General features: G+C 32.9%; 1 protein-coding gene across 1 annotated transcript; it reads left to right on the top strand.

The window, feature by feature from the left end:
- Nucleotides 1–3,191: 3,191 nt before the first annotated feature.
- LOC148608013 (phosphoenolpyruvate phosphomutase) lies at nt 3,192–17,842 on the top strand. The gene is made up of 9 exons (XM_088545304.1): nt 3,192–3,318; nt 5,636–5,685; nt 6,216–6,312; nt 6,840–7,052; nt 8,892–8,992; nt 11,011–11,128; nt 12,499–12,578; nt 13,337–13,513; nt 14,377–17,842. Exons 1-9 carry the CDS (start codon nt 3,246–3,248, stop codon nt 14,458–14,460), a joined length of 993 nt encoding a protein of 330 aa, XP_088401430.1. The 5' UTR covers nt 3,192–3,245; the 3' UTR covers nt 14,461–17,842.
- Nucleotides 17,843–19,240: the final 1,398 nt, after the last annotated feature.

The raw sequence follows: 19,240 nt of genomic DNA on the forward strand, positions 1-19,240 counted from the left end.
CTAAAAATGTTTCAATAATCACGTGATCTTCATTAGTTTCTGTCTCTATCTAAAAAAAAAAACGCAGAAATGGATAGCTAATATGCGAAACTTTAAACAGGTTGTAAATTATTGCAGTTACAACGGAACAAGGTGAAGCATGCAATATTCACCATATCCATTCTCGTTACAATACCTCATCTTTTATTAAAAGTAAAAACACCAATTTGAAACCTCATTCATGTTATAGCCATTTAGACACGTCTTAATTAACTGCTATACAGTATATCAATCGTTGTTTTAATATATATCTCATCTAATATAAAAAAAAACAAAACAAAACAAAAACAAAAAAACAAAAAAACACGAAACCACATGTATGATATAGCTATTTTATACATTTTTTTAACTGCTATCAAATTAAGAGGGCGTCCACACACACACACACACACAAAACAGGCGGAGGAAGCACATTTTGTTGAAAAAGAATTCAAATGCATCCGTCTCAAAGTTTAATACTGGTTTTTGACTTATTGCAACGGTTAAGGAGAAATACATTACACAGACATTGAAAAAGGGTGATAACTCTTTCATTTTTTGCAATATTTTGGTTGCTTTCTTAGGCAACTGAAAAATCATTTTCTTATCCACACTTTGTCGATTTAAATCACTGTTCCTTTGGACAAAGATATATGGTATAAACATTACATTTGAACAAAATAAAATACCGTGTGTCATCCATTATCTTAGGAAATGCCTGTTTCTGAAATGATAGTCTCATGCCAACTAAACAAGAAAGTAGATAGATAGATAGTGTTATTATAATAGAAAGTACGAGAAACTTCCGAAAAATGTAGCAAAAGTGTCAGAAATAATTATTTTGTGACTTACCTCACCATTTGGGATCATTGATCTAATAAGAACTTGAAATAACACAACTTTGAATGACGATTAAAGACAAATTGAATTTCGAATTTCTATCATTTTCGTGAAAGAACATAAATAAATGCCTGCTCAATGGCGTATATTTATAGTAAATTAACATGAGGAACCCCCCCCCCCATTCCCCCAGCTTATGGAATTTAATATATATGTATATCAAAAGAATAGGCCTGCAGCAGTGCTAAGCTTGTCGTAAAAGGCGACTAAATAGTGCTCAGAAACCTAGCCGGGTTACAGAGTAACTGGATTGTGTGCCCCGTGTGGTGAAATGGGGTACCCCTGGCGTGTTACATGCTGGGGTTGTCATATTGTAATACGGAAAACCTGACCGCAAACCATAGTGGTGCACCGTGTTGGGAAAGATGCCACGTTCCTTGCACGCTAAAGAACCCTGCTGTGGTATTCGATAGGAGTAAGAACCTTTGCGCTCCGCCACAGGAGGCTAAATTGCCCTACCCTACCCATCCCTCCCTTTTTCTTGTGGCAATCAAAAGTTGTCGTCCCTATTACCCTTGTGTCCAATCCGTTTTTTTTTTCATTTTATCGTCATCATTTCATGTTCATTTTATCACCCATTTCATGTTCGTCGCCTGAATATAACTGAAATATTGCTGCTCTGGCGTTAAACCCAACAATCAATCAGTCAATCAGAATGTGACGACTCTATTCGCTACACTGCTCCATCGGATCAAATTGATACAGGGAAGGATCAAATTGATACAGGGAAGATAACGTAAACCTATAGAAGGGTCTGAAAAATTCCCAACGATGTTAGAACTGTCAAATTTGCGATGCAAATTTTTGGTCGTTCCCTCCGCGGACTCGAACTCGAACTCATACCGCTGTGATATCTATGACAACACCGCCTGCACAAACTCCAGCCCCTTAGACCACTGGGCCATATATATATGCTTGTTTTTAATTACACTTTATAAGAAAACCATGATAAGACACCAACTTTTTTCTTACCAGGTTGACACAGGACATCATATTTTTTCAAGTCAGATAGCCATAGGGTTGCAACTTTTATTTAGGCTCTTTGTTTTTTGCACCCGTCCTATGTGGCGATAAATTTTGACCGGTCCCTTGTGATAGAAAAGAAAGATCACCAAGGCACACAATTTTCGCATTTATTCAGATAATGAAATAATCTGAATGAACTTAATATTCCATTGTTTCGCAAAAACGAGTGCAAATTTTAGTTACATGAAATGTGTAGTAACCTTGTGTGCTTTAACGTGTGACACACACTTTCTCACTCAAATAAAAATCATATTTTCTGCTTTAGATAGAAAAGATAGCTAGAATATTAAATTCTCAATGAAAAATAAAACGTGTGCATGATACTATTTTTATAGCTATATATAGTGACGATGAAAATATGTGATGAAAAGCATCAGATATAAATAAAAATAGTATAATTAGACAAATGGAAGTATCACTTTGGGACGGAGATGTCTTTTCTGGAATATTCAATTATATATGTAAATGGAACAAGAAATACTATGAGCGAAACTCACAAAGGATACCCCCGCTGCATAAACACGGTATGAAACTTTAAGTTGAATTATCTACCCTTGGAATGAATTTAGTTCAAAGTATTTGTTCGTAAATAAAACATGTGTCCTGTTGGTATTATCTGTAAAAAAGTGGTGTCCCAACAAAAGCATTACATAAAAAAAGTATCTGTCCTACTGATATTTGGCGATAAATTTTGACCGGTCCCTAAATATATATATTTTTTGTATTTGAATTCAAGTTTCAAAGAGTGTAGTTCACTTTGTGTGTTAATTAGGGCATTGTCATGTTTCGTCTAAAAACTTTGTATATGAAAGTTAATCTCATCCCGGCAAATGATTAAAAAAGTCAGAGCCCCATTCAGGGGCGTAGCTAGGCCTGTTTTAGTTGTACGCAAAATTACGGCGAGGGGTCTTGGGTGGGGGGGGGGTTGCTCAAGGCCCCCAGTGAGTCCGGCAAGGCAAAGCCCTGAGGGAAACTCCTGAATTTTAACGATTTTGTAGCCAGTTTTTCAGAGCCTATGCTACGTTCATGGTATGCATATGTGATAAATGACCTTTATTTCCTCTTTAAAATGTGTGTTTTTATTTCTGTTACTTTTTCCGAAAGTACGCAACTGCGTATTTGCGTATAGGCAGCTATGCCCCTGCCATTTCTTGAATTATCAAAAAAAAAATAAAATAAATAAATAAAATAAAGCGTGCCCTATTAATTTTCGGAAATGACCGTCATTGATTTTGATATTCCTCGCTTCTTCCTCTGTAAACATAAGTTGTCGCGTGGCACGCCTTCTCGCCGGTAAAAAGATGTCAACTACAGTAACAACGATGAGACTGGCAACGTTATGCACCAGAAACATAGGAAAACTTCTGAAAGAGGGTAAAACGATCACTTAATATCAATGTACAAGTTAAAAGAGACGATAGAAATGCTCAAAAACCAGTGCTTGATTTATCATGCACATCACTCGTGATATCAACCATTGGCATCGATTTTTATTTTTTTAGAGTAGCGAGGGGGTTTTGACTATCCTACCTTTACCTATAGTTTCCAGTGAGTCTGTTTTAAAAGTTCATACAACCACTTCCTAACTGCATATGCTATTTCTGACAACAATTATGAGTCATTCATGTTTTAGGGCATCAAACTCCTTCCTCCTAACAAGCTCCCCCATTTGCACTTGTAATGTGATTTATAGATACATGCAGTGATTAGAATTACATGGGGCCGTGCACCGCTTTTCAAATTAAATTCGTAAAATTAAGTTTTACAAAGACTGGGCTATTTAAACCAGAATATCACTAAAATGGCCCATTTTGAAAACTTTAATTCAAATACTTTCGTGATACTCTACCAGTGATTTAGCTAGCACTCGTCATTTTCACCATTTATGAAAGGATTTCATAAATAACGAAAATGTTTTAGGTCATTTTAGTCACTTAAAATTTGAAAAGTGTATATAAAAAAATCCATCCAAAAACTATTTCAGATAAATTTTCATCACCTTAAATGTAAATGTTGTTAAAAACTGTCAATCAAAAGTTACATAATTTCTCCTGGCCTTACATTCTGACAAGATTATGACCCCACACTTGGTAATTACCTGGTCGACCAGGTTTGAAATACATTCTATTGTTATTAACCTGGCATCCCTGATATGTGCATCGTTAATAATCCTTTAAAATAACAATTAATCAATTTTTTGATCATTAGGAATATAAAGATAATCCCAGGGTTCTCACTTGTCTTCAGCCGGTCGTTTTCAACTGCCGAAAAAAGCTTTGAGTTTACTGAGGCATTTCTTATTTTAAGTACGTTTAAAATATAACTTACATATATCCTTATTTCAGGATTAGTCGTGTTAAATGTGCTTTTGACCTTTAATTAATGCCAACCGATATTTACTCCCACATGAAAACAAACCCTTCACGAACCTCACACACATATAGCTATCTATTTTTAGAAATTTAAATGCACACTATGTCACATTATATAAACAATGTCTCCAATGTGTGACTGGCCATCTAAAGGATTTCAATTAATTTTAACGCAATATTGGACAGTTAGGAAGTATTAATCAACAATAAATATTTATTTTACGATTCTCTTTTCTTTCTGAAACGAAATCACCATGATTACGAACTTCTTCAATTCAACTCATGATCCGGAGTCATACATTGTTAAAAATTACCACCCAGTAGCAAGACATCACGGAGCAACCGCTTACGGAGTTCAAAATTCTACAGTTGACAATGCCAATTAGGCCAAGCTCCTTTCTATCTGTCTTGTTTCTGCTTTATTTTCTGGTGACTGTGAGAGGGGATTTAGTAGGTACTATCTGATCAAGACCTATCATAGGAACAGGCTCAAGGTTTCATCAATCAATTCTCTTCTAAAGATCTGTCTCCATCCTTCTGATTTGAGGAGCTTTAGGTGGAAGAGGGTTTTTTGAGGTGTGGTGTTTGGCAAAGGACAGGAGGATTTTCTCTTATTAGTTGAGTGTCAGGTCATACCATAATAGTAGCTTTTGTCAAATGGTAGCTATTTTTAGACTGAATGCATCAAAGCTTTGTCATGATGTAAAAAATCAATTTTTCTTATAGTACCTTTTTTATTTTATTAAGTAACACACATTTTTCTTATAGAAAATAGCAGTTATTTTGTTGTAACATTTATTGTATTTATTGTTATGCCTGTGTCTGTAAACAGAAAATAAATATATTAAGCATGTTTATATCTTTAGTTTATGATACTATTGACTATTTACAAATTCTGCTGCCCTTAATATGTCAGTCGTGCTTTATGCAAAAGTGACTAAAGCCCCCAAATCCTGCTCTACCATAAGCATATCATTATTTCTTGATAGTCAATCCAATTTTTAGTCTTTCTCTTGGTTGATCCATCTTATCAATAGAAGTACTGTAATTATTGGATAAAGCATAGCCAAGTACATTACAAAAAAATTCGAAATTTAACATATTGCAAGTATGCAGTAATACATCATAGAAATTATTCTCATCATTATGACATCATATACAATGTATATTGAATTTTAGAATGCCACAGATGTGCATTACAGGTTACAACTTGTCTCTTTTAAATACTAATGTAACATCTTATAGTATGTACATTTACAGTAGTATCAATTGAACATTTCTCTTTTTATCTTCAGATCATTTTCTTATTTTTTCTGTAGATGTTGGACCATGTAATTTTTCTAGAAGATCCATGTCCAGTAAACCAAAGGTGAGTAGCAGGAGTGTTATAGATACACATATTTACAAGTCTAAACATATTAAGTTAATAATGTGAAACAAAACTTTATATTACTGTAATGTCAACAGAATAAGACAGTTTTTTCAATAGACTATTTTTTACTCCATTCTGAGCAGTTCCGCCAAGTCAAAATTTATTTGACACTCAAACTAGTCTTGATTGACCTTCCAGGGGAGAGAAAATCATGGTTACAATAGATAGGTGGTTTTTACATACATGTACATGTTAATTATACATATAATGCACTACATCTTAAGAACTTTCTAGTCTTGTTTTTTTACTCTGCCCGAGGCATGTTGCTTGCTTCATTAAGACTTGAAAATAATACAATTTCATTTAAAATAGTACCTTTCTCTTATTCAGGAGACCTATTGGAGAAAATGATTTAAAAAAAAGCATTTCAAAATGTTCATTCTAATTTGGATCTTTCTTATCTAATGAATCTGTAACATTGCTAACTTAGAATTGTTAGCAATATTAATGTAGTTTGCATACTTCAGAAATCCACTCAGTTGAAACAGATGTTGAATTCCAAGGATTTAGAATTTATAATGGAAGCACATAATGGACTCAGTGCTAGAATTGTCCAAGAAGCAGGTACAAGTACATTGTTCAGACTATATGTCATTCATAGTGGGTCAATAAGTACTGTTGACGAATGTCAATTATTTATCTCTCATATAATTTTTATGTGCAAAATTTGACAAAATTAGGTGGCCAAAACAAATTCCAGATATTCATGTACCTTACAAACATTTATCAGTTTAAGCAGGTAGACCTAGGGAAAGGGACATAACTCTTGAAATCAGTGATATGTTTGAATTATATTAAATTTCACCAAAGCCTTCTGTTTAAAGCAGAATAAAATCAATCCAAGTTAATTAGATGCTTACATAAGATGAATTTAAGATGCTGCATACAAATGTTCCAATGATTTTTTAAGAGTTGTGGCCCTTAAGTTACCCTAGGTCTACTTCCTTAAAAAGTTGCAAGTTTCTTTCATTGATAGATGTTTTACTGAATCAGTGGTAATTTTGAATGTAAAGAAAAAAAAGACATAGAAACAAAATCTTTGAACTGTATCATAAATTTAATTTAATATAGTAAACTGAATATAATTGAAGGTTTTAAGGGTATATGGGGCAGTGGTCTATCAGTCTCAGCCCAGATGGGAGTGAGGGATAGTAACGAAGCCTCATGGACACAGGTTGTTGAGGTTCTAGAGTTTATGAGTGATGCTACAGATGTGCCTATACTATTGGATGCTGATACTGGGTATGGGAACTTTAACAATGCCAGGAGACTGGTTAGGAAACTGGAAGACAGAGGAATAGCAGGTATTGTTCACAGAAAATATTACAACAGTGTTTTCATATGTTTTTTTAACAAATGGAAATCTGTATTTAGAAACGATATCGAAATGTAGGTTTTTATTCCTATTAATCATATTGAAGTATATTTATTTTTAAATCATTCAAATCTAAAACCTATTTATTTATGAGGTCTTATAGAAAACATTATTACCATATGATGTTAATTTACAGCTGTTCCATTAAAAGATATGAGGTACACAGGGAAGGCACTTATTTACTAGTGGAACCATCTATTCAAATTCTGTTGATGTTTTGTATTAAACTTCATATTTTGTCAAGAGACGTGAACACCCACCCATATACAAAGAATAAAAGTGCCTTCCCCTCATCCTCATATGTTTTATTGGAACAGTCCTTACATTGTTTTCCATGAATTTATTCTTTAGTCCTTATCATATATTTTTCATGTTGGTCCTAAGCAAATGAAATACATTTGTTTTTGAGATGTTCTAAACATATACATTGAAACCTGTTTAAACCGAACTGTGAATAATCAGAAAACTTGTCTAAATCAAATTATGAATAATCAGATAACTTGTCTAAACCAAACATGAATAATCTGTAAACCTGTCTGAACCAGACCATGAATAATTAGAAAACCTGTCTTAACCAAATCATGAATAATTAGATAACCTGTCTAAAACAAACCATGAATAATCAGAAAACCTGTCTGAACCAAACCATGAATAATCAGAAAACATGTCTAAACCAAACTGAATAATCTGTAAACCTATCTAAACCATTCCATGAATAACCAGGAAATCTGTTTAACCAAACTATGAATAATCTGTCTATACCAAACCATGAATAATCAGAAAACCTGTTTAAACCAAACTATGAATAATCTGTAAACCTGTCTAAACCAAATCATGAATAATCAGAAAACCTGTCTAAATCTAACCATGAATAATCAGAAAACCTGTCTAAACCAAACTGTGAATAATCAGGAAACCTGTCTTAATCTTACCCTGAAAAATTGGAAAACCTATGTAAACCAAACCATGAATAATCTGTAAACCTTTCTGAACCAAATCCTGAATTATCTGGAACCTGTCCAAACCGGAAAACTTTTTCAAGTCCCTATTTACATGTACTTGAACCTTGATAAACCAAACACATTTGGAAGTACAAAAGGTTTCATTGTACTGCTATTTCAGCAATACAACTATTTTGATACAGTGTATATAGTATTGATGGTCTCTGACTTATATCTCCAGGAAATCTAATATCCTAAGATATTCAAATAATCTGCAGAGCAAATACATGTACAACTATGTATCTAATTGAATTTTTTGCAGTGGGAATTAATATTGTCAGCTTCCCAGATGTAGCCAGTTGGCTGTGGTGTTTCATTCTTGTGAGGTCAAAAGTCATTAACAGTTTGCCTTCAGACTTTTTAAGCTGATCCAGACTTTATCTTCATTCTGAAGAAAAAAGCTTTGGTTCAACTTTTCCCATGCATTTGAAAAATGGCTTACAGCTTTTAAAGTTAGTATGTCCAAAGCAGTATCAATAGAAATAGTCAACCTTGTCTTATTAACACCTGTTGACCCTCCCACATTAGGTTGGAGACTACCACAATATAAATGAAAAATTTAGAATCTCCCACGCAAAATGTAAGATTTGTGGAAGGTTTCTAGTTAATATTGCTCCTTTTATGTGAAAAGACTAATAATTGAATTTTTGCGTCAAAAGATTGCTTTTATGTTATATTCTCCAAAAAAGAAGATTGACAAACATGTCACAGTAATATATTTGTACATTTATACGAGTGTTCTAGAAATCTTTTTTTTCTTTTTTCAGGTGCTTGTTTAGAAGATAAATTATTTCCAAAGACTAACTCTTTACATGACGGTAGAGCTCAACCATTAGCTGACATTGAAGAGTTTTCTCTGAAGATAAAGGTATGGTTACTGTTCCATTAGATGATTGGTCTTGAAGGGAGCAAATTCCAGATATTTATACCCCCACTTGCTCATCTCTTGTCCGGTACTCCTCCTATACCACTGAATGGAATTGAATGAATCTTTATTACATGTTTTTATTGTGCACCTCCCTTTTCAGAATTTGATCATATCAATTTGGGGGATTCACATAGCAAACCATGGACTCTGTCATTTGTTAATATGGGGACAAGGGGCACTCATCTCTCATCTCTTACTCCTCCTTAACCACTGGATGAATTGAATGAATTTTTCACGGAATCATTATTACATGTTCCCATTGAGCAACTCCTATTTAGATTTAGGTCCAAATCAAAATGGAGATCAAAATGTGCATGTTATAAATTGGGGGAGTAGGGGTATCAAGTTAGCGTACATGTGATAAAGTGATTCCTTCAAAACTGGAGATATTTGTCAATCATCTGTTGTTATATAATCATCACACCTTTTAAAATTACATCTCATCGATAACCACTAAAGTTCTAAAATACTGTTTATAACCCTAATTCACATGTTCACCTGTTTACCTGAAAGTAACCGAAAATGCTGTTATTCCCTTCTCTCAGGCTTTTTCCTTAAAAAAATGGTGGCCAAAATGAGGTATAATGTTCAGAAAGTGGTAGATTTACTGTTTCATTAGTAGAATGGTAGTAAGGTTCTAATTCCAGTAGATTTGAACTACCGCCAGTAGGTTCACATATATGAGTTAGTGGGTATTGCTTTTCTAGTGTATTAGATGATTGATTTATAGGAAGCGAGTTCCAGTGGTATTTTTGATCACTGATTTATAGGGAATGGGTACCAAGGGTGTGTTGGCTGTAAAGTTTCAGTATTTCCTGTTTTTAGCTCACCTGGCCTAAGGCCATGTGAGCTATTGCCATGACTTGGTGTCCGTTGTCGTCTGTCATCATCGATAACAATTTTTCAAAACTCTACTCCTCTGAAACTACTTGACCAATTCGAACCAAACTTGGTGTGAATGTTCCTTTGGGTATCCTGCATAGAACTGTTGTGGGGATTTTTGATCTGTCGAAAAACATGGCCACCGTTACTAAAAATAGAACATAGGGGTCAGACAGTAGTTTTTCACATATATCTCCAGTTAGGTTTAGCCAAATTCTGACAGGGGGTAAAAGTGTTCAGCATGATGAAATCTATCTGGGGTCAAATTTTCATTTTAATCTATTAAGCCATGTTGGAATTATTGCCCTTTTTCAATGTTTTTTGCAATTTTTTATTTCTTTCAAAAATCTTTTCCTCTGACACTACTTGACCAAATGGAATTAAACTTAGTATGAATATTCTTTGGGGTATCCTACATAGAACTGATGTGGGGATTTTTGACCCGTCGAAAAACATAGCCACTGTTACTAAAAATAGAACATAGGGGTCAGACAGTAGTTTTTTGCATATATCTCCAAAACAGTTAGGTTTAGCCAAATTCTTTCAATTGCTGAAATGATCCTTATTTTTAGGACTAGAAAAGTCTTCAGGCATAAAATTTCTCAGACGACTTCTTATAAGAGTTATTGCCCTTGACAGGGGAAAAATGACAGGTTTTTTTTTTTTTACTGTTTTCAGCCAATGTCTTGAAAACTATGATAGATTTAGACTTTCATTTACTGAAGTGACCCTTATGATAAGTCCAATCAAGTTTTCTTGAGTCAAAATTGTTGGACAACTTCATGTTTAATTTATTGCCCTTGAAAGGCAAAATTTAACTAGGTGAGCAATTCAGGCTCTTGGGAGCCTCTTGTTTGATAGTATGTATTGATTTTTTTTTTGGGCGGTTTGGCAGATGTACTTAGAATGCATTGAAACTGATTGGAAAATGATTGCAATGTATAGAATTGTGGTACTCTTTTATATAGTTGGATTAAGACTGGTTCTAGTACATTGTGTTCTTATCTATCATGTACAGGATGCAGTATTTGAAGAGAACTTTTCTGTTGAAGATTTAATTCAACTCTATTTGACAGGCGTGTAAGGAGACCCAGACTGATCCTGATTTCTGTATTGTGGCCAGAGTTGAGGCTTTCATTGCCGGCTGGGGATTGGATGAGGCCCTTAAAAGAGCAGAGGCTTATAGAAATGCAGGTAACATAGAGTTTTGAACTTGAAAAAAAAATTTTGTAAACATCTCACCTCAGTTCATAAATCCTTTCTGTGCCTGCTGTCACATAAAGTCCTGAAACACTGCCTCAAATTGTGCCACCCTTGCTGATGTCCAACTACTGGTACAGTTATGATCTTTCCTGCTCAGTAGTCCTACTCATGTTGTTAAAGGCCGACCAACTTTTCTCTTCCCATCAGGAAGCCTTGTCAAATCTGTTGAACATTTCTCAATATACATTGAAATAATTTGATTCCTGAAATACCAATTTCTTGTAAATTTTACTGGCATGGTCATTAATTATTCACGAGGTCAATCATTTTCTCAATTTCTTAAGATACAGATATTAAATGGTAGTCTCTTCTTAAATTAAACTTTGAACATTGAACAAAATTGGAAAAATGATGTAATTGACTTGTTTCCTGACCAGGTTTGGTAATTACCTTTCCAGAATAAGTGGTTTTGTCTTTCTGCTGAACTCTCTGAACATTAGGGTTAAATTGATAGCTCTAGCATTAGTGTGCTCACATTAAAATGACACCTTTGTTAAATAAACATCACTTAAGCCAACAAAAATTAATTTGAGTGCCATAGTCCTACCAACCCACCTAAAAGCCCCTACTGAAAAGTTATTATTGGTTGAACATTGTCAATCTTTCTTTTCTTTTTTTTCATTTCTGGAATTTGATTAATTATTTTTTCCTGTCACTTTAAGGGCTGTTTTGATTTTATTGATAGGTGTTAAAACATGAACAACAAAAACTATTTGTAATGGCAATAACGCTATTACATATGTCTTAAAAATGGAATGATTAAAGGATGGAAAAATTCTATCAGTATTTTCAATTTTGGCCTTATCAATACTATCAAGCTGTATACAATCAGCTGTGGTTTTTCACCCTGATTTGGTTGTTTTATCCACTTTTTGGGTGGCTAGATATTTGCAATATCATACATTGGATAATGTGGGAAGAACCAGTGATAAGAAAAGATTGTCATTGAGAATTGTGTATCATTTTCTATAAAACTGGTTGTTCAAAAGCAACATTTTGACATTTCTAAAAAGGTTCTCCCGACATCACTGGTGACATTTTAGAAAGACGATATGCTAGAATTTCTGTCATGATAGATGCCATGTGTCAAGTGGCAGAAGTATTCTAATGGAATCATAACTTGTGAAAGTTGAATATTGCAAAATATCAACTCTCGTTGTTTAATTTCAACATAATAACAAATTCGCCTAGGATTGATTTTTATGAAGTTAAAATTAAATAACTTGAGTTGATTTTTTTGCAATATTCAAATTTTACTCATTATGGAACCTATAATTAACATACTAATATAATATTTTTAGGTGCTGATGCTATTCTAATGCACAGTAAGAAGAGTGACCCTTCAGATATAGAGGCTTTCATGAAGGCTTGGAACAATCAGGTTTGTGACACGATTTTACTGGAAGGATTTAATAAAATCTTTCTAAATTGCAATCAAAGAGAAGTCATCCCGTTCTGTATGTGGGTATTGATGGTTTAGAAAACATGAAATCCTAAGATTTTGTTTTTAAATAGCAAAATTTTCATTGTAGTGTTAAAAACCAAATACTTTTATAAATTTTAATTTTTAAATTTAGATTTAATGATATGGGATGGCACCAAATCAGAAAATAGCTTGCTAGACAACCTCTAGCATTGCTGGAGTTAAGAGCCTAGAGACCATTATTTTTGCCACATAAAACAGAATTTTTGTATATTGATGAAATATGCCTACTTGGGATATTCAATTTATTATTGATATAAATACAACTTATTATTAATAACTCACATGTTAGATGGCTCTGAGATAATAGATATTTAGTAATATGTGCAAAGACAAAAGCATAACAGTGGTTCTTTTTTGTTAGGGGAACCAGTTTTTGCCACTTTTTATTTAAAATAAAATTCTCTACATTGGCGGTAAATCTGTGAAAAAAATTGTCTTAGCCATTGCTGTTAATCAAAAACCAACATTCAACCTTGAGAATAGATGCATTTGTGATATGAAATAGATGAAAATGTTTAAAAACAAATTTTGTCATGTGCAACCCACTGCCTGTTTTTTTTTTTTTTTTTTTTTTGGCATGGACACTCTTAAATTAAATAATGAAAAAATTGTGACATGTTTAGGGTCTTTAAAGTCCAACATTTTTATTACAGGGTCCTGTTGTCATAGTGCCAACCAAATACTACAAGACACCAACACAAGATTTCCGCGATATGGGTGTTTCCATGGTGATTTGGGCCAATCACAACCTTAGGTCTTCAATCAATGCAATGCAGCAGACGACAAAACAGATCTATGATGATCAATCATTGGTCAATGTTGAAAACAAGGTAAAAATTGATTGGATACACTTTAAAACATGAAATATTATGTGTTGTTATGCATATAGGACGTTTACTTCAATCTTTATGTATCTTTTATATTTAAGAAAAAAACAGGCTTCTGTGGCCTTCTGTTCCTTTTTTTTGAAATTCAAATTTGATTTCTCAAATTTTTTGTGACAAAAAATTGTAGAAACCCAAAGTTTTAAAAAATTTCACAAGAGGGTTCTTTCATTTCAAATCAATCAACCCAAACTGAATGTGTTTTAAATATTACAATTATGGAACCCATGTCTGTCTGGCCTGTTTTCATGCAACATCACATCCACTGTGTAGTGAAAGTAGAAATTGAAACTGAACTGTTAACACATTTTAAAATGCTAAGAAATATTTAACTGATGAAAACGTTTCCTATAAAGTTTTAGATAGAGCTAGTGGAGAATCAGTGGATGTTTCTCTAGGTGACAAAACAAGGCCATGGTTTAATAAACAATCAAAAACAAAATATTATCATTATTTTATAGATTTATGGAATTAAACACATGAAAGCATCATATTTCAAATTAAATTTGGCATTTTAAATATGAAATCCTTCAAATGTAACACTATTATATTTAGCATGAATGTCTTAAATACATGAACATCCTATCCAGCCCGGTTTATAAAGCTTGTTTTGTTAAGAAAAAATTATAAACTTCACTTATATTTCTTCTGTTATGAACATCTGTTATTTAAAGAAGTTCTGTTCTATGACAGGCCAAGTCTAAATATTCCAAGTTTATGAGGTTATACTGCCAATTTGAAAAGTATCAAAATGTAAACCATAGAAAATGTCTTGAGTACCTGTCAAATGACTTTTTGTATTTTAACAGATTGTGAGTGTAAAGGAAGTATTCAGACTGCAGAGGGATGATGAACTAGTCAAAGCTGAGGATAAATATCTTCCAAAAAGTTAGACACTTGGTGCTGTTATAGATGTATTATTTATGGTTGAGGCCAAAATTAATAATTATTTGTTCCCTGTTCCCTTTTCTACTGAGATAAATGGACCAACTCATTAAAAAATCATTATGTTTATGCCAATATTTTGATTTTTTAATATATATTGTGAACAAAATTATATTAAGCCGAAAGATGTACCATAAAAATCTACACCTTAGCTTTGTAAGAATTGGGAAGGGAATACAAATAATTTATGAAGTTTTGCCTAAATCTTATCACTGGGATCATATGGTACTTACATGTTTGTTTGGTATATCTTTCTTACAGGGTTTGCTTACAAAATTTTGGGGTACATTTATAATATGTTTGCTATAGATTTATAGTTAATCAAAGTTTTGTTTATTGTTAACTATGATTTAAGTTGGCTATATATTTGTCACAAATTTGTTTACATGTTAGTATTGTATTTTTAACAGTTCAAGATCTGTTTGTTTTGTTTACAACTTTATCTAAACATTTTATGTTCTGACTTCCTTTCATATAAATGTTAGTTTGAGGTTTTGAGAAGTAACGTTTTTTTACATTTTGTTTCAGGATCATTTGCTCACCATTGACTTTTTATACACTTTTTATATTTTGTTATACAACTTTTTCATTGTTTAAAAACACATGATTTTTTAAATGTTATCACCTTAAGCCATGCCTATAGAATCATTTCTTTGTCTGATCACTTGTGTGTGTAAAATGTATCAGAAGAGGAATAAAGATGCTCATTAGAGAAAGTGTACTGAGTATTAGAGAAATGGTATTAATTATGACTTCCATATGAAAAAAAATATTTTGTACTTTTATTCATCCCCTGGACAGCATCAGAAAAATTTGGCATGGCCTTACTTTGTTGGCTTGTGAACAGTCTGAAAGCTTTATGGTATTTGTTCTGTTTAGAAACATTAAAACATCTTATGGGTGCTTATAATGCAGTTATAAGGTAGTGAATTTTATAGTGGAGGGGTTCCTACAAGGTTTTCCAAAATCGTGGTGCTCGTAGTGTGTTGGTCCATGTGGAGGGATTCCTACGGGGTTTTCCTAAATTGTGGTGTTCATGGTGCGTTGGTCCATTTGATTTTCCTTTTAATAATTTTATTTTTTTGGTTTTTATACTTACCAATAGTAGCTTACATACTATTATTGAATTCATTTACTTATTAATGACAGGTATTTCTAAACAACCTGGCAGGTCCCATGAAAAAATATCCCAGGTGTTTTAAGTTGTTGATATATTCTTCTTAAAGTTCTATAAAAAGGTAATATAAGTTTTTGAAAATGAATTTGGATAAGAGTTGTTTTAATTATGAATTTTAAAAAATGCATTCTATTGTAATTTTAAGAGTTATCTGCCCTTCACGATGTTGGTTGCTATTTATTTCTCAATCCAAAAGTATAATACTATTTGGGTTTTTTTTGTACCATTTTAACACAACTGCCTGGTTCTGCCATTGTTATGTTAGCTTGGTAATCTGCTGTATGTATTTCTTTGACAAAACAATATTACTGTGAAAGTACTTTTATTCATGGTTACCATGATTACCACAGAATATCTAATACAAAATTTGTATAATTTTGAACAAAAAATTGATTAAACACTATTTTGTTTTTGATTGTATGTACATTTATCTGTATGTACTGAAAATATAGGTTGTTCTAATCATATTTTATATACATGTATTCTTTTGTAATTGTTAAAGTATGACCTGTGTTAGAAATGACCCGAGTTTTTGTACAAAATTAATATTACTTTGAAAAATGATGACTTTTGGTACTATTTAATTATTGTTAAGGAAAGGATATGAGTTTTGTATTATTATATATTATTAAGAAAATGATCTGATTTTTTTTTCAATTTTAATATTGTAAAGAAAATGATCTGATTTTGTACAATTTTAATATTGTTAGGAAAATGATCTGAGTTAGTATAAACATTAACTTTTTTTCCGTGAACTGATTATACTGTCCACAACAAGACACAGATATAATTTTTTTTGTGTTGCCATGTGAACAACTTACCAGTATTAGAGGGCATCAAGAATACACACCTGATGCCAATTAGAGTTGGTAGAAGTACTTTCAGCTTTTTACATGAAGGGGAGGTTAATCTTTTAATAGTAACCATTGTGAAAAAAGAATACATAAAGTCAATGCACGTACAATTTTAATAATGATGATTAATCCATATCTGAGCAGGGCTTAAAACATTAATTTTCAGATCTGTTTTGCTTTATTGGTTTCTGATAAATTCCTAGACAAAGACTGTTAAGGCAGTAATGCTAGATAAAAATAATTTTGGTTGTTGAGGCAACATTCTGTACAACTATGTTTAGACATTTAAGTACCTGTCCACATAAAATTCAGACACTACCAATGGTGAAGAGTAATCAAGGGAACCAAGATTATAGCAGTAATCAAAAGAACGTAATCCAGGGACAAAGACCAGACATGGAAAACAGACACACACAACAAAGAATATAAAGCAACTAAAATCATACATACAAAGTAACAAAAGTAAATGAGCAACTCGGACTCCACTAAAAACTGGGAGCATAGACCAGGTGCACCGGTAGGGTAAGCGTCCTCTGCTTTTCTAGAAACACCCGCCGAGTTGCTCATAAAGTGATTCATGATGTGGAAAAAACCAACAAGCAAACAATGCTTTCTCAATGCTATAATTTCACATAACGATTATCATTTCTGTAGTTAGGTCTGCACTTTTTATAGAATCATACATCTATCTCCCACTGTAATCAACCAAATGGAACCAAATCAAGATCGATAACTCTTGCAAAGTGCCAATTTCATGTTCAATCTATGAATTTGTTCTATTTCAAAAGCGCAACAACCAAATGAAAAAACAACGATTGGTTATGTGATCAGTAACTGTTTCAGAACAAGAAATAAAACTGAATTTGTTGGGTTTATGACATGCATAAATCACCTTCTGTCTGATTTTTAGAAAGACTGATACTTAATGATTACTTTGAAACAGTTACTTTTTTATAAAACCATTAGAAGACTGTTTTATTGTAAGTTGACATCAATTACATCTCCTATTAAACCTAAATTATATCTACATGTATCTATGAGAATTCCACATTCTGCTATAACTTCCAAGGGTATGTAGACCATAGTATTATATAGTATATGCTTTGGGTATTTGATTAATTTATAGTAATTTATGTAGTTAACTGCCAGGTTCTATGCTAGACGTACAGTGAGTGCTTTTTAAATGTTAGTGCCATGAACTTATAGAGGTATTAATTAAATTATTTATCAATTAAAAATTTAAAATTTAAAAAAAAACAGACAATGATCAGAGGTTTCATATTAAAAATTTGGTATTCATTTTTGTTGTTCTTTTTATTTGTCATTTAGCGTTGGATTTGTAACCGAAAAAGAAACAGAAAACACACATTAAAACAAACCTTTACCCGTATGAATTATGTCTATCTTATTTGAAAATGACAAGCACTTTAAAAGAATTATTATATTTTTTTTACTTTTACATGCATTTGCAGTTTGTTAAGTTGCGTCTGCTAATAACAGCAAGCTAGATAGACTATCTTACCCATAGCAAAATATCATGTCTATCCGGCGGTTCTGCTGGTTTGTAATATCTTTATGTCTTCTTTCTACGTTCCAGTTTTTCAGTGGAGTCCGAGTTGCTCATTTGCTTTTGTTACTTCGTATGTATGATTTTAGTTACTTTTTTTTCTTTGTTGTGTACGTCTGTTTTCCATGTCTGGTCTTTGTCCTTGGATTACATTCTTTTGATTTCCGCTAGAACTTTGGTTCCCTTGATTACTCTTCGATTTATACAATATTTAAGTATGAAATAAAATGAAATCGTTGTATTATCACTTTGCCTTTTAAAATGATGCCCACGTCTAGGCTATGTGAGATAAAATATCTCACTACAAAGAAGTCATAAAGTTCTACAGGATATTTACTAGAACTATCGAATATCTGGCGAAAACGTCTAAATTATATAACTAAATCTGTTCGGTGACTATAATTCGAATGGTGTAAACATATTTTTTATCTTTTATTCCCACAAAATCGTAAGTGGCATAATAAAAAAAAATACGAAAACGCAATTGTAGAGAAATAGAACTGAAATAACGAAGTGTCTTAAGAGTAATAAACGGAACCAAGGTTCCAGCGGCAATCAAAAGAATGCAACCGAAGGACAAAGACCAGACATGGAAAAAGTAACTAAAATCATACACACAAAGCAACAAAAGCCAATGAGCAACTCGGACGCCACTAAAAACTGTTTGCATGGACCAGATGCACCGGTAGGGGAAGTGTCCTATGCTTTTCTAGAAACACCCACCGAGTTGCTCATAAAAAGTCCGGGGTAGACAAAAGAGCAAAAGAAAACCATGTCCCGAACAAATCAGTTTTTATGGCGCAGATGGATACACCGTAACGATCCACGTTAGAATAATTTAAAAAATTCATAAAAAATGGAGGCTTTAATTGGAAATGCACTTCTCTATTCGTCCGCTTTGTCATATAGCCATATGGTTCTCTGAACAGGACCGGAGTCCTTCAACGGAATATTTTTATCTTTCCAGAGACCCGAGACCACCACCGGTTTTAGCTGTTGCTCGACATTGTTGTTTTTTTTAGCTCCTTTGTATATTTTGGTGGTTTGTTCTTACGGTTTTGACAACAAATTATGCACTCCACCGAGACGAAGTAGATGTTGATGAAATGTGTCGTATATTTACTGCTATT

This window comes from Perna viridis, chromosome 9 (genome assembly GCF_037379345.1).
Source record: "Perna viridis isolate PV_CMFRI_1.1 ecotype Kerala chromosome 9, ASM3737934v1, whole genome shotgun sequence".
Taxonomy (NCBI): Eukaryota; Metazoa; Mollusca; class Bivalvia; order Mytilida; family Mytilidae; genus Perna; species Perna viridis.

Coding starts and splice junctions, on each gene's coding strand:
- LOC148608013 (XM_088545304.1), top strand. CDS start 3,246: ATGTCAACTACAGTAACAACGATGAGACTGGCAACGTTATGCACCAGA. Junction 6,313..6,839: donor TAGAATTGTCCAAGAAGCAG/GTACAAGTACAT, acceptor ATATAATTGAAG/GTTTTAAGGGTATATGGGGC. Junction 8,993..11,010: donor AGTTTTCTCTGAAGATAAAG/GTATGGTTACTG, acceptor TCTATTTGACAG/GCGTGTAAGGAGACCCAGAC.